The following is a 14,700-nucleotide window of genomic DNA, read 5'->3' as shown; positions in this document are numbered from 1 at the left end:
TAAAGGCAACATGCAACAATTTCAAAGATTTTACTGAGTTACAGTTCATGTAGGGAAATCCGTCAATTGAAATAAATCCATTAGGCCCTAATCTATTGATTTCACATGACTCGGCCTTGGAGGGCATAGGCCCACCCACTTGGTAGCCAGGCCCACCCACTGGGAAGCCAGGTCCAGCCAATCAGAATGAGTTTTCCCCCACAACAGTGTTTTATTAAGGACAGAAATACTTCTCAATTTCTGGGATTTTTTATTACAGCTCATGAAATGTGGGACCAACACTTTACATGTTGTGTTTATATTTTTGTGCAGCGTAGAATACCCTCTTATCCAGAGTGACTTAGGCCTACAGTCAGTGCATTTAACTAAAATAGGCGAGACAACCACATATCACAGTCGCATATTGCATTACTGAAATTATTTTAAGTACTTCCTAAACAAACACAGCCTACATATTTCTACGTGCAAAAAAATGAGCACGGGATGGGACTGGATTGGTTTTTATCAGGAAGGAACAAGAAAGTTCCGGTGTTATAGAAATGTTGCGGGATCAGGACAGAACAGGAAAACAATTGACAGGACAGTAATGAATTTTAACCCCCGTGTCAACTTCTACTCCACCACCCAAAGGACATCCAGCCAACCTGACACAAGTGCATCGGAGTCAACATGGGCCTGTGGAACGCTTTCGACACCTTGTAAAGTCCATGCCCCCAACGAATTAAGGCTGTTCTGAGGGCAAAAGTGACGGTGAACTCAATATTAGGAAGGTGTTCCTAATGTTTAGTGTACTTGGTGTATATCTCTATTAGGTGTGGGAATACTTTGGAACCGATTTACAACATTAAACCAAATCATAAACAATTTGTTTTGCTCAGAAAATGTTAGGTCAAAAATAAAAACACTTGCACAGTTGGGTAACCTTGATGTAGGCTTGCACCTCCCTCTCTCTTGACGAGTAGGGCGCATGCGGTGTATGGGGATTTTGCTAGCCTAGCTGTAGGAAGCTGTGCCTCTCTGTGTGAAACGATCAACCAATAGGGCCTTGTTGAAACATTGGTAACAAGCTAGCTAGGTCTCTCTCTCTCCAATTCTTTGTTCTGTTATATTTTATGTTAGAGGCAGTTCAGGTCGTTGTCTTTATAGGTAGGCTAATCCACATAAAATGACCGATCAATCATCACTGTTGCTTCGAAAACAACTGGCAGGTAAGCTAGCACCTAACGTTAGCTAAATTAAGCCGAGTTGAACAAGTGTGGTAGTTACCTGTAACTTGGCTAGCTAGTGGCCAACTTGGCTAGCTTGTAGTCAAATAATGTTTGTTTTACTTGTATTTAAATGTCAACGTAGCTACGGCTAGTACGCAATGCAAATTCCCAGCTGGTGTATGTTTAGCTAGCTAACGCGTGACATACCATTTTGCTAACCAGTTAAAGTTAACTGGCTAGCAAAACACAACAGTGGTGGTGACGTTATGTTCGCTAGCTAAGACTTGTAGAAGTGTGCCATTTATGTGATCGTAGCCACACGTCTAGGTAATTTCCTCAAGCTAAATAACATTCAATGTTCATTTTAACTGGTCCGTTAGCTGAATTCTAGACTGACGTTTATGAAAAGCTTGACAACACGCATGACATGGCATCAAGTAGATCACACTTTCAGGGGTGGGTATTGGGTAATAATGTCCGCGTGTTTGTTTACCCCTTTTTAGAGCTCAACAAGAACCCTGTGGAGGGATTTTCTGCCGGTCTCATAGACGATGATAACATCCATCAGTGGGAGGTGGTTGTTATTGGCCCTCAAGATACATTATTGTGAGTGTTTTACAAATCTGCTATGTTTGTTGAAGGCATAACCTGGAGACCCCACGTTGAATTGCATTGGATTCAACGTTGGGGATAAATGAGCGTTAGGATCATGAAAGTTTACTCTTACGATCTCTACAAGCCAGAATATATATTGTATATTTACTTTACCAGTTGTCCATGTGGTTGGTCCTTTGCAGGTAGGAATGAGACAATATATCCACATGAAAGAATAATTCCAACTTTTGTAAATGTGTTCAGATTTTCTATCACCTGAAGCATGTGCACAAGATGAAAAATACATGCACTAGGCATGCATACTTGCTGAGCTTGTGCAAGTGTTTACGTGATTCTGCCACATGCTTCAGGTGATAGAATTCTGAACTCACTACCAGCCCTTTAAAAAGTTGGTGTACAAGTGCATTCGGAAAGTTTTCAGACCCCTTCACTTTTTCCACATTTTGTTACCTTACAGCCTTATTCTAAAATTGATCAAATAAAATAAATTCCTCATCAATCTACACACAATACCCCACCTTATTTACATAAGTATTCAGACTCTTTGCTATGAGATTTGAAATTGAGCTCGGGTACATCCTGTTTCCATTGATCATCCTTGAGATGTTTTTACAACTTGATTGGAGTCCACCTATGGTAAATTCAATTGATTGGACATTATTTGGAAAGGCACACACCTGTCTATATAAGGTCCCACAGTTGACAGTGCATGTCAGAGCAAAAACCAAGCCATGAGGTCGATGGAATTGGCCGTAGAGCTCCGAGACAGGATTGTGTCGAGGCACAGATCTGGGGAAGGATACCAAAACATTTATGCAGCACTGAAGGTCCCCAAGAACATTGGCCTCATAATTCTGAAATGGAAGAAGTTTGGAACCCCCAAGACACTTCCTAGAGCTGGGCGCCCGGCCAAACTGAGCAATCGGGGGAGAAGGGCCTTGGTCAGGGAGGTGACCAAGAACTGTGTGTTCTTGGTCCAACAGGACAATGACCCTAAGTGCACAGCCAAGACAAGGCAGAAGTGGCTTCGGGACAAGTCTTTGATGAATGTCCTTGAGTGGCCCAGCCAGAGCCCGGACTTGAACCCAATCAAACATCTCTGGAGAGACCTGAAAATAGTTGTGCGGCGATGCTCCCCAACCAACCTGACAGATCTTAAGAGGCTCTGCAGAGAAGAATGGGAGAAACTCCCCAAATACAGGTGTGCCAAGCTTGTAGCATCATACCCAAGAAGACTCAAGGCTGTAATCGCTGCCAAAGGTGCTTCAACAAAGTACTGAGTAAAGGGTCTGAATACTTTTGTGAAAGTGATATTTCAGTTTGTTTAATACATTTTAGAATAAGGCTGTAACGTAACAAAACGTGGAAAAAGTCAAGGGGTCTAAATACTTTCCGAATGCACTGTACCTTTCATAACGTTTCCCCTAAGGTTATTAGCCTACCTCCTCTTTCTCTCACTTGTTACTACATTCCTTCCTCGCTTTCAACAGTTAAGGACAACAACTTATTTCATTTATCTTCATCATTCTAATGACATCCTTGAATAATATAGGACTAGAAAGATGCAGGAGGCTTTCACTTCTCTTCCAGATTGAATGGTTATGGGTCTGAATAAATTTCTGCTATAGCTTACCGTGCATTCGCTTTTCTTTCATACTATCCGTGAGTTTTATTGGCTGCTGTATTTAACATTCAGCAAAAAAGAGATTGCGTCCCTCTTCGAATAGCCTATTGGTATAAGTTATGCCAAAAACAAATGTCCAGCAAGCTATTCTAGTCTAACTAGTTCTGCATGGGACTTCAAGAGCTAAGGGGTGTTTTTTAAGGAGAGACCAGCGGATGACAGGCACTTGCGTATAGGGCAAGAGACAGAGGCTATAAATTAGAAGGTTATTATGCATAACCCATCTTTAATTAGCTAAATGTAAGGCTAATACTGCATTGAATTTATTACCTTAAGAGGTAGGCTAGGAGAGCGTGCTCGCACGTGCACAGATTTAAAGCAACGATGTTCGAGTGATAGGCTGTTTTAAAACTTTACAACAAAAAAAGGTGACCCCCGAAAGCCAGATGGAGATGGGTAAATTAGAAGCGCATTTGGTCTTTATATTACTGTAGCATAGACTATGTTGCAAAAAAATATAGGCCTGCCAATCACAATTTTAAAAAAAGTTCCCTTGATGAGATGATAGGTCTACATGCATTGTGACCTGCGCTCCATACTGAGATGGGCTGTCTGTCCCCACCCTGAGCATTGATGATTCATCATGTAGAGGCCGTAGAGAAACCAGATTTGACAGCGCATATAATTTAACAGTTCCATTTCACGCCATGCTGTTCATAGAAATAATTTATTATCATTTACCGGTTTGTCAGTTATTTATCCCGGGGAAAGGGACTGGTTTTGGGCGGTAAATCTGTGTAACTGGGTACCTGCCTATTATCTATGTTACCAGAGCCTCATCTTAATCTCGTCAAACTGTTTCTATGGTGGATTCTCGGACGCAATTTATGGAATATGCCAAAACTTTGGAGATGGCAAAGTCAGAGATAAGCCAGTGGTTTCCATCAGTGGCAACGTTTTCCCTAAATCAATGCTTATGACAAATACAGAACCAGACATAGACCAATTCATGAATATGTATAAGTAGACTTCGTCATTCTTCGGAGGTAGAACCTAAATGTGCATTTCATCTCTAGGACAGGAAATTAAATAGTGGTGGCAACTTCCTCTGGGGGTGGGGGGGGTCCTTTTTTAAGAAGAGGAATTGTATAAATAGGCGGGGTTTACTTTGTGTCTGTGGTAAATAGTGACGGGCACTTAGCACCTCCTATATGAGTGACACTAATTTTCTCATCTTGTCTCTTTACAGCGAGGGTGGTTTCTTTAAAGCCTACTTGACCTTTCCCCATGACTACCCACATAGGCCTCCAAAGATGAAGTTCATCACAGAAATATGGCATCCCAATGGTAAGTGGTTTCATTGATGAATCACCTTCGTCTCTTTCTGTGCTATTTACTCTCGGCCTTGCCATGGCACACCTCCTGCCTTCATCTCCTGCTCTGTGCTTGATCTCCAGGTGGTTCTAGGCCTTCCTATTTTGTGTTTGCCCTGTGGGTTCCATGCTGGAGCCTGTTTTGTGATTGATTTGTTTCTTCTTAGTGTGTCCTATCCAGCTCCACTTCCTTCTCTCATTGTGCTTCCTATTGGGTCTTGTTTTGTAATTTCCCACAGCCTGATGTTGCTGACGTATTCTGGGAGTCTACTGGCCAGACACCATCTGAGACAGTGGTTAAATAATTACTTTAGTTTGTTCAGCATGTTCAAAGTGTTCTCCGTGTTTCAGATCCATACAGAAAAATGGATTTGACATTTGAGTTGAAGATCTTCAGTTTTGTTCCATGTGCTATACAGCTGACGACTAAAGACCTGTGTGTTAGTAAGATGGTCAGCAGTTTATGATTCCTGTACTCCTCTCTTTCAGTTGCAAAGAATGGTGATGTGTGTATCTCCATCCTGCACGAGCCCGGAGAGGACAAGTTTGGCTATGAGAAGCCTGAGGAGCGCTGGCTGCCCATTCACACTGTAGAGACCATCATGATCAGTGTCATCTCCATGCTGGCCGACCCGAACGGCGACTCACCCGCCAATGTGGACGCAGCCGTAAGTCCCAGACTTACTCCCTCGCAGACGGGGGAATTCAATGAGAAAAAGCTGAAACATCGCATATGGTGCTGTTTTTTTCTTGTTTTTATGGCCTCAACGAATTTACAGAAACAAGTGAAATGTCAGTGCTCATATAGTTTTTGACTTGATTTTGTAGAACAACATTTTTGATAGTAGTAGTGCGGGATTATCTACCAGTTTAATTGATTGTAGTGCTTGTGAAGCTCGAGTTTTTAATGTACAGTTGTGTTGTGCCCTGCAGAAAGAATGGAGAGAGGATCCTTGTGGAGAGTTCAAGAGGAAGGTGGCTCGCTGTGTACGAAAGAGTCAGGAGATGGCGTTTGACTAGGCCCCTTCCCCCACCATTGCCACACACCCAGTGAGTACCTTTCTGGATCCACACAGCGCTCGGCTATAATCTCACACTCACGTTGCAGAATTTGAGACCCATTCAGTGCCTTGGCTGGATAGTACATCTTCAATTGTTTGTTTCCTTATCAGTCTTGATCGTTTCCCTTGATTTATATTTTGTCTGCAAGCTAATTGTTATTTTTTTTTGCTAGAATTTTAACATCGGGAGATCGATCATGTCACTCTTCAATAAAGACTTTTGCACCAGTGCTCTGCTCTTAGGAAGATGTGGAATAAAAAGCCAGCCCTTTTTCTTTAGTTGTGTAAATAGGATCATCTCATTTCTTCTATGGATTTGTGGAGGAAAAAACATCCCCTCATGGTTATTGCCCAGTTCTCACCTTAGACTTATTTATTTAAATGATAATTATGACAACTCAAGATGCATGTTTTTGTTTTGAAGAGCTTATTCTTTATTTTCAACCTGCCACTGAGCCATCTACTTTTGACTTGTCTCTTATGCAATTGTGGTCAATGAAGAGATACCAACCAACAATGGCTATCGTTGCCCCCGTTCTTTACCTATGGAAGCCCATTCCTTCCAAAGTGTTCTGCAAAGTCCTTTCTCTCAAAAGGGTTAATACACTCTGCTGCCTTAAGTTGTTTCCCTGTTAGCTAAGGAAACTGTCTCCGGTGATGTCTGTTTTCTTCAATTTTTGATCAATAATTTTTTGGGGATAAACAAACCTAAGAATATTAGCATGAGGAAAATAATATTTTTTGTAATAAAGATCTCAGCTCTAATTGTATATGTAAATATTATGTACTGTATATCATAGATCTCAAGTTATGTCTTTTAGTTTTCCCCTTCATGTATTATCAGTGAAGTTTGTATACTTGATTTTCCTTGCTGTTAGTCTTGATTTCCTTCTAGGATATTTTTCAGGGACATGTGTTCAGTGTCATTTTTCCTTTGTCTATCCTTGTGTGATTAATTATTTAAGCTTTGGTCACCTGTTAACATCTACAGAAAGAAAAGTAATCACATTTCAGATGGTTGTAGTTTGTGTAGTCTCAAGGATGTGAATAAGGTGATGCCAGTTTTGGTTGAATGTCCACACCAGTATTGCCATTTTCTCCTGTGGAAGCAGATTGCAACAGCACAATTTCTATCCACGAGGAGAAGCTTTTGAGTGTTACGCAAGTTATTCATGCAATGCAAAGGATCAAAATATGGATGATGGATTGTTAGAACAAGCAATAAGACTTGTAGCTCAATAGTTTATTTAACTGATAGTACCAATAGTTATACCTATTCACCTGTGTGGAGTGAGGACTGGCATGAGTTGTGAAATCACAGGTTTTTACACCCACATTGTTTAACTTGAGCCCAATAAAGTTTTTAAAACGGTAATATCTTCATGTTTGACAATGTAACCACTCTTCCTTGATTGTGTAAGAGACCAACCGAGACATGTTTTCATAAATGTTTTATTGCATTAAGCAATCGCTTAACATGATCAAAGAAGCTACCCGACAACAGCATGTCCATGTACTCTTCAGTATAAAATCATCTTGGAGGCACAAAAATCCATCTGCCTTGCACTAGTTTAGTTCCTAGTTATCTACTGTCCAGGAGCCGACAGGCTTTTGTTCATGAACTGTTTCTTAACAAAGCACACCCACCACTGAAAAAGAGGTCACAGTCGGGGTTAGTCCATCAATCCATACAAAAAATTTGTGACAGGAGCGGTTGGATGTCTCACCTTGCTGGGTTTATCTGTCTGTGGGTCAAACACACGGTCACACAGCCTCAGCCCCGTCTCCTGGCGGATCTGCTGCAGGTACGCCCTCATGGTCTCTGATCAGGAAAAACCACGGGGGGGGGGGGGGGGGTATTTAATTACTATACAGTGCAGCCTAAAACACTAATGTACTGTTAGTGTGGCACCTCTATCAGTCTACTCAATAGTGTTACTAATACTGAAAAGATGAAATGTTATTACTGTAGTTCCTTACCTTCTTCCTGCTTGTTGCTGGGCTTTGCATACATGGCGTTGAGAGGGAAACCAGGTTCTCCAGGGATGGGGAAGTTGGTGATGCCCAGGGTGTACATCTCCTTCTCTCCCTGACCCCTGGAGCTGCACTGCAAATAAACATCACATAAGAATTCAGGAGGGGAGTTCAGAGGCTAATGTTCAGAGGACCCAACATTCCATATCACTAAGGGAGGGGGTCATTTGGAATCAATAGCTATTTACTTTATTAGAAAAGCCTGTTGGCAATCAATTAATTCGATTTTGTTACCTTCTGTAGCTTCTTCAGGCATTCAGAAATGTACAGGGTGACGTAGATCAGTGTCCTGTCTGCCTCATTCTGGGGAGAGAAAAAAAACAGGTTGATAACTCCAATGATACACCAGGCCTTGTGACCGACGGACTTAAGTCCATAGTAATGAGAATACTGTATCTGTTGTCAACATGCTGTGTCCAGGGTTGTCTCAGGCAGGGGTTCCCAGACTCAAAATACTTTTTTATATTTACAAAATATTACTAACAGGAAAAAAATTCCAAGGGATCAGTGGAATAAGTTTAGAGCAATGGTTTTCAAACTTTCAGCTTGAGACCACTTTTTCCTGACAGAATTTCTGGGGGACCCCATTTTCCTCATGACCCTACCACACCCAATATGACAACCTAAAAACGGTACATTTATATTTTTTCATCGGCAAATAACCTTCAATTCATTACGTTTTAATCTCTTATCAATTTTTTTTTTTAAACGGAATCAATTTTTATTTATCAAATAAATTACAAGTACATATTGTTCCTCCACTTTTAGCTTGTGGGCGCTACTTTCAGAACTACTGCCTAGAAAGTATACAAAAGTACTGGAGAATCCCTTTAACCCTGGGCAACATGGGCCTAGGAGGCTCACAGGGATATTGGTATCCACTACAGTACTCCAATTATACATTTGATACTTTTTATTCCCCCAATATTTGTTTATTTTATAAAACAGCAAAGTTTTCTTTCTGCTCCATGACAAAATTAGTAGAATTGCAGGAAATTTGCAAAAGGTTCTTTCTATGGCAAAAGGCGGGCTTTTAAAATGTTCCCGAACTGCCGAAGTCATAGTAAAACTCCTTATATTCGCTCGAGTTATGTTCCGATTATGAAGGGTCCCTGTTGAATTTGCTATCAAAAAGTTTGAGTACTGCTTGTCTATGGGTGTATGAGAGCAGATCCTAGTTTTAGTCACTGCTTAACTAAGCGCTGCTAACAGAGCTATGAGAAGACTATTGCCAAGGGCAATATTCAGAGAAGCAGGCTGGGGCATGCGGAATACCACAAGCCAAACCACTCTAGAAAGGGGGGAGGTACACAAGCCAAACCACTGTAGAAAGGGGGGAGGTACTGTAAAAACATTAACTTCCTTATAACATGTAGTCTACTCTATTATACTCAGACAGCATTCCATAAATAGCAGATGACCACTTCCATTTTTAACAGTCACCATTTTGCAAAAAAATTGCACATTTCAATGTTGCCGTACCTTGATTTCATAATTCTTAAAGAAGACATTAGCTTTGAAATAGTAGATGGCCTCCTCAATGATGTCTGAATCTTTGGCTGAAACAAAGACAAGTTGAAAATAGAGGAAGTTAGGGGATGCTGGCCAAGTTCTTCAAAATAAAGAGAATAAACACTTGAGTGACTCATGGCACCTAATAAGTAAGCAACATGCACCACCAGGCAACCAGTCAAGTGGAATTCAAGAAAGTAGGATATCTAAAACTTCTTCATATCACACAAGAACTTTGTACATTCTTGTAGGCTATTTTCTAAACCCCATGGATGGAGTATGGTAAATTAGGAACGTCAACACCAGTTCTTTAAAGTTGGTCAATAAATTGTTACGTTTGCTAGCTGAAACATACTCTCTTTCGCTGCAGGGCCCTTGAATTGGGTTTTTAGTGGCAGCATAGCCATGTTCCCCACCATCTTGGTGTCCCCATCCATCAAGCCAGAGTGATACGCCTGCAAAGGAAAATGAAACAGTTGATGCATATATAATGATGACCATGAGATTATCTTTCTGACAAAATGAAAACGACAACACTCTACTGGATAGCGGTCAGAGCTATAGCTACTAAACTAGCAGATTAGCTAGCAGCTAAACCCACCAAACAACTAACTCCATTGGCTGCATAAATTAACATGTCTCTATTTTACCGGTTTTCATTCAATTGGCAACTACAGACCAATATCAAGCAATATTTTTACAATTTCGTTGCCACGTTATTTCGGGTGAACCAAAGCATTATTGTTAGACTGAAATGACTAACGTTAGCTAACTAGAAAATGCTACGGTCGATACAGATTGAGGAAGATATAAATAATTACATTTCAGCGAACACACTTAAAGGTAGTTCATTTAAGAAGTGGTCATAATATTTTATTTACTTACCGGCATTTTGAGAGATTAATGTAAATCTTTCAGCCCCAGCAAACTAAAAATGTAAGCGTTTGTCAGGACACTACTGCTACTAGTGCTGCTGCTTCCGCCTGTCCCACCCAACAGAATTGACAGGAAATAGACCAACGAACAGAGACGCGGTGTGTACAATAAATGAATGACCACAGGGTGGCGCAACTGATCACCATTTTCATCGCAATAAATGTCAAAACGTTGTTTTACAATAGTTTAATTACAAAAACATAATCCAGATATTCAACAAGAAACGTTTTCTTAATTTCCATAAAATTCTGCTTACAGTCAAAAACCAACAGGTCACGTGGTGGTGCTTCACAGACAGGGATGGGGAGGGATTGGGTGAAATTGAGAACACCTTCCTAATATTGAGTTGCACCCCCCTTTTTCCCTCAGAACAGACTCAATTCGTCGGGCATGGACTCGAAAGCGTTCCACAGGGATGCTGGCCCATGTTGACTCCAATGCTTCCCACAGTTGTGTCAAGTTGGCTGGATGTCATTTGGGTGGAGGACCTTTATCGATACATATGGGAAACTGTTGAGTGTGAAAACCCAGCAGCGTTTCAGTTCTTGACACAAACCGGTGCGCCTGGCACCTACTACCATACCCCGTTCAAAGGCACTTAAAATCTGTTTCCTTGCCCATTCACCCTCTGAATGGCACACATACACAATCCATGTCTCAATTATCTTAAGGCTTAAAAATCCTCCTATTACCCGTCTCCTCCCCTTCATCTACACTAATTTAAGTGACATCAATAAAGGATCATAGCTTTCACCTGGATTCACCTGGATTCAGTCTGTCATGGAAAGAGCAGGTGCATTTAATATTTTGTAATGTATACCATCTCAGTCCTCTTTGTCCTGGAAGAAATCATCATAATTTGTGTTGTCTGGCTCCTCGTCAGGCTCCTTAGGAGAGAGAAAAAAGGAGAGTGAGTGAAAGGTTTTGGTTAGTTGGAGTCGATTTAGTAACTTAGTACATTATTTCCCAAAACAGGATTAGAGTTAGTCTGCTCTACTAACCTCTAGGGCTAAGCCTATATTTCAGTTCACAAAGTAGTGTATTTGTTTTGTATTTACCTTTGGCTCTTTGAACTCCAAGTCTTCTCCATACTGTATGGAAAAGTCGATGTGCTGAAGCACTATGTTGATGCCTTCCTCGTCTGTGCGATCAAAAGGCAAGAATCTCACCATGCTGTAGTCATCAATCTAGAAAACACAAACTAGGGGTCATGACTTATTTATGGACACCAATGCTGCCCTCTCTCTATGCACGGTTGTGTGCGGCATAGGGCTGTCAAACGATAAAAACATTGAATCGAGTTAATAGCACGATTGTACATGTGTGAAATAGGACCAATTACACACTAAATTATTATTATTATTTGTAAATTCTGAATTTGCTCAAATTAAGCTGTAATTAAAGATTTTTCATACAAAAAACGTTACAAGACCCTTGACGTCTTGATTTTGTCGAAAGGAACGATTAGCAAAATTAGGTAAATTGAGAAAGCATACTTTCTTTAACCTCAATGTCAACTTGTTTTTACATTGCATTGTTGTTTTTAGCTGTATAGACGTATTTTAGGATGTTTTCAGTGTATTTTGAAAGCTTTCAGACAATGCGATTAATTACAATAAAACTTACCAAACCACAGATGGCTTTGGTCAGCTTCTTGAACTTCTTGCTCCTAATGGTGACAGAGTTGTCCTCCATCATTGAGTACATGTCAGGGTCCAGGTACCTGCATGGAGAGAGCGGGATCTGTCAGTGTCAGCCAATACAGATCCGCTAAGCTTGTGCATAGGATGCATTCAGAGCCAAACACACACACACACACACACACACACACACACACACACACACACACACACACACACACACACACACACACACACACACACACACAGACATAAAACCAGATGGACATAGACCACAGCAACAGATACACACATAAAAAGGAGGAATTCCATAATTCTGACACCTACTTTTCAATTTCCTTCTTGGCCTTGGGACTGAGCAGGTCCATTTTGGTCATGATGTTGACTGTTGGGATCTCCAAGGACACCATGGCACTCAACGCAGCCATGATACCAGAGATGAACTGTTTTTTTGAGACAATTGTTTTGCAATTAACTTAAAATACAACTGTTATAGCATATTATAAAGACTGTATAAAAGGCAGCGTGGGATTGGAAATAAGATGTGTTAGCAGAGGACATATTACCTTGAAGGTCTCCACCATGAACTGTGAGTCCACCAGGAAGACGCCACAGACACGGAATTCCCATTGCTGGAGCTGCTCTACCAGCTGCCTCATCACAGGGAGGTGTGTGTAGAGCTCTATTTGACCTGCAGACATCACTAACACCGTCATCATCGTCGTCAATACCATTCTCACCACATCACTTTCAGCACAAACTTCTCAACCGCCATCACCATCATGGTCAACATCAAAATCCAATCCATATTATTCACTTAATCTCCATCATCATCATCATCCAGGCCACGTTCCTTGCCCTCCTCTATGAAAAGCACCTTACCAGGACAGTCAAACAGTATGTAGTCGTCCTCCACGTGACCCAGACTCTCCTCCAGCCAGTCAAAGTTGTTGGCAAAGTACTCCATGCAAAACACCAGCCCTCCATTTGGGCCAAACCTCAGTGACTCATCCTCCATCACGTCATCCACCATGATGAGCTCCCGGATATCTGAGGGTAGGAAAAAGGCCATCAGTGCCACTCAATGTTAGAGAAACAGGACTATCACAGTATCAGAACTCCTAAGAGATGGGTTTTCTTACCTGCCATGACTGGGTAATCAAAGTGTTCAGCGGCTGGGTCTAGATTGACCACCTGTACAGAGCGGTTTATGGCTTCTGCATGCTGGATCAGTGTAGAGCAGTAGGTACTCTGAGGAGAGGCGGGATATATATATATAAACCACAGCTGACTTTAATATCAGTGGCAAAAACATACATGATGATATGAGAACAGTGAATAGGATAAATCAAGTAACAACTACAGTACAACCACATTATTAAAGTGCTAGAATTGCATTTCTGAAATGGCAATGCCTGTAGTAGTTTAGACCTTGAAATTGCAACCAATAGTGTATATATAAATAGTTGGTTGCAACTCTAGCCCACTAATAATCTAGCAAGTGGTATCGCTAGATATGTTAATGATATGTGAATTGGCAAAAATAGTCAAACCTAGCCTAGCCCTGCTCATTTTGCTACATTTTGGAATCGACATGGAACAACCAACAAACACCTATTTAGTTAGCTAGTTTAATAGCTAACTACCCACTGAAAATAACCGTAGCATTTCAGCACAACAGGCTGTGTGGATAAATAACGTTACTTAACTAACGTAGCTATAATCTAGTAGCTACCTTTCCACTTCCCGCGGGGCCCATCACCAGTTGAGCATAACGAGGCATTTCTGCTATCCTATCCCGAAAACTACATGGACTGAAATGACCAAAAAAAGTGTCGCTTAATTCTTCAAGACTAATATTGCAAAACAATGACCGCGAGTAAATGCACAGCCAACATGCTTGCAGACAGAATACTTTCACTAACTACGGGTATTGTTTCGGGACAAAAGCTGTCGTTCGAACCAGGGCGAGAGGTATATTTTCACGCATGCGCACAAACAATTGTGCCTTTTGTAGCGGCAATACAACTTTAACTTTTTTACATTTTTTATGTAACCTTTATTTAACTAGGCAAGTCAGTTAAGAACAAATTCTTATTGACAATGACGGCCTACACCGGCCAAACCCGGACGACGCTGGGCCAATTGTGCGCCGCTCTATGGGACTCCAATCACGGCCGGTTGTGATACACCCTGGATACCTTTTTGGATGAAGTCCACCAATAAAACCTTAAAGAAGAAGAAGAAGAATTTCACCTGCGCGCCGATATCTAAATATAAACGCAACATGTAAAGTGTTGGTCCCATGTTTCAGCTGAAATAAAACATCCCAGAAATGTGCCATATACACAAACATTTTGTGCAGAAGTTTGTTAACATCCCTGTCAGTGAGCATTTCTCCTTTGCCATCAACCTGACAGTGTAGCATATCAAGAAGCTGATTAAACGTCAAGATCATTACACAGGTGTACCTTGTGCTTAGGACAAATCACATTTGATTTTAGAATGCTACACCACAGGACTGTTTTGCTTGCACAGACTGGAATTTATTTTCATTTTATTTTACCTTCATTTAACTAGGCAAGTCAGTTAAAAACAAATTCTTATTTTCAATGACAGCCTAGGAACAGTGGATTAACTGCCTTGTTCAGGGGCAGAACGACAGATTTGGGGGATTCAATTTTGCAACAATTTCGG

At 41.1% G+C, this 14,700-nt stretch overlaps 3 protein-coding genes across 4 annotated transcripts; 1 reads left to right on the top strand and 2 right to left on the bottom strand.

The window, feature by feature from the left end:
- Nucleotides 1–925: 925 nt before the first annotated feature.
- LOC139552240 (ubiquitin-conjugating enzyme E2 G1-like) lies at nucleotides 926–7,256 on the top strand. Its single transcript, XM_071363769.1, has 6 exons — nucleotides 926–1,208; nucleotides 1,712–1,814; nucleotides 4,697–4,794; nucleotides 5,310–5,488; nucleotides 5,754–5,870; nucleotides 6,055–7,256. Exons 1-5 carry the CDS (start codon nucleotides 1,166–1,168, stop codon nucleotides 5,838–5,840), a joined length of 510 nt encoding a protein of 169 aa, XP_071219870.1. The 5' UTR covers nucleotides 926–1,165; the 3' UTR covers nucleotides 5,841–5,870; nucleotides 6,055–7,256.
- Nucleotides 7,257–7,319: 63 nt separating this feature from the next.
- LOC139552239 (actin-related protein 2/3 complex subunit 3-B) lies at nucleotides 7,320–10,491 on the bottom strand. The gene is made up of 7 exons (XM_071363768.1): nucleotides 10,313–10,491; nucleotides 9,783–9,882; nucleotides 9,398–9,474; nucleotides 8,150–8,218; nucleotides 7,862–7,988; nucleotides 7,609–7,703; nucleotides 7,320–7,530 (listed from the first exon to the last, which is right to left on the bottom strand). Exons 1-7 carry the CDS (start codon nucleotides 10,316–10,318, stop codon nucleotides 7,468–7,470), a joined length of 537 nt encoding a protein of 178 aa, XP_071219869.1. The 5' UTR covers nucleotides 10,319–10,491; the 3' UTR covers nucleotides 7,320–7,467.
- Nucleotides 10,492–10,534: 43 nt separating this feature from the next.
- Nucleotides 10,535–13,967, bottom strand: LOC139552237 (GPN-loop GTPase 3). Of its 2 annotated transcripts, none has more exons than XM_071363767.1 (8): nucleotides 13,739–13,967; nucleotides 13,146–13,254; nucleotides 12,886–13,053; nucleotides 12,570–12,694; nucleotides 12,331–12,446; nucleotides 11,990–12,086; nucleotides 11,422–11,550; nucleotides 10,535–11,250 (listed from the first exon to the last, which is right to left on the bottom strand). In XM_071363767.1, the coding sequence occupies exons 1-8, from the start codon at nucleotides 13,784–13,786 to the stop codon at nucleotides 11,188–11,190; spliced, it is 855 nt and encodes a 284-aa protein (XP_071219868.1). In that variant the 5' UTR covers nucleotides 13,787–13,967; the 3' UTR covers nucleotides 10,535–11,187. The 2 variants fall into 2 exon arrangements, with proteins under 2 accessions (XP_071219868.1, XP_071219867.1); XM_071363766.1 differs by having other exon boundaries at nucleotides 12,570–12,706; nucleotides 13,739–13,948.
- Between the last annotated feature and the right edge of the window lie 733 nt (nucleotides 13,968–14,700).

Source organism: Salvelinus alpinus, chromosome 24 (assembly GCF_045679555.1).
Source record: "Salvelinus alpinus chromosome 24, SLU_Salpinus.1, whole genome shotgun sequence".
Taxonomy (NCBI): domain Eukaryota; kingdom Metazoa; phylum Chordata; class Actinopteri; order Salmoniformes; family Salmonidae; genus Salvelinus; species Salvelinus alpinus.
This window is presented reverse-complemented; position numbering and strand designations above follow the sequence as displayed.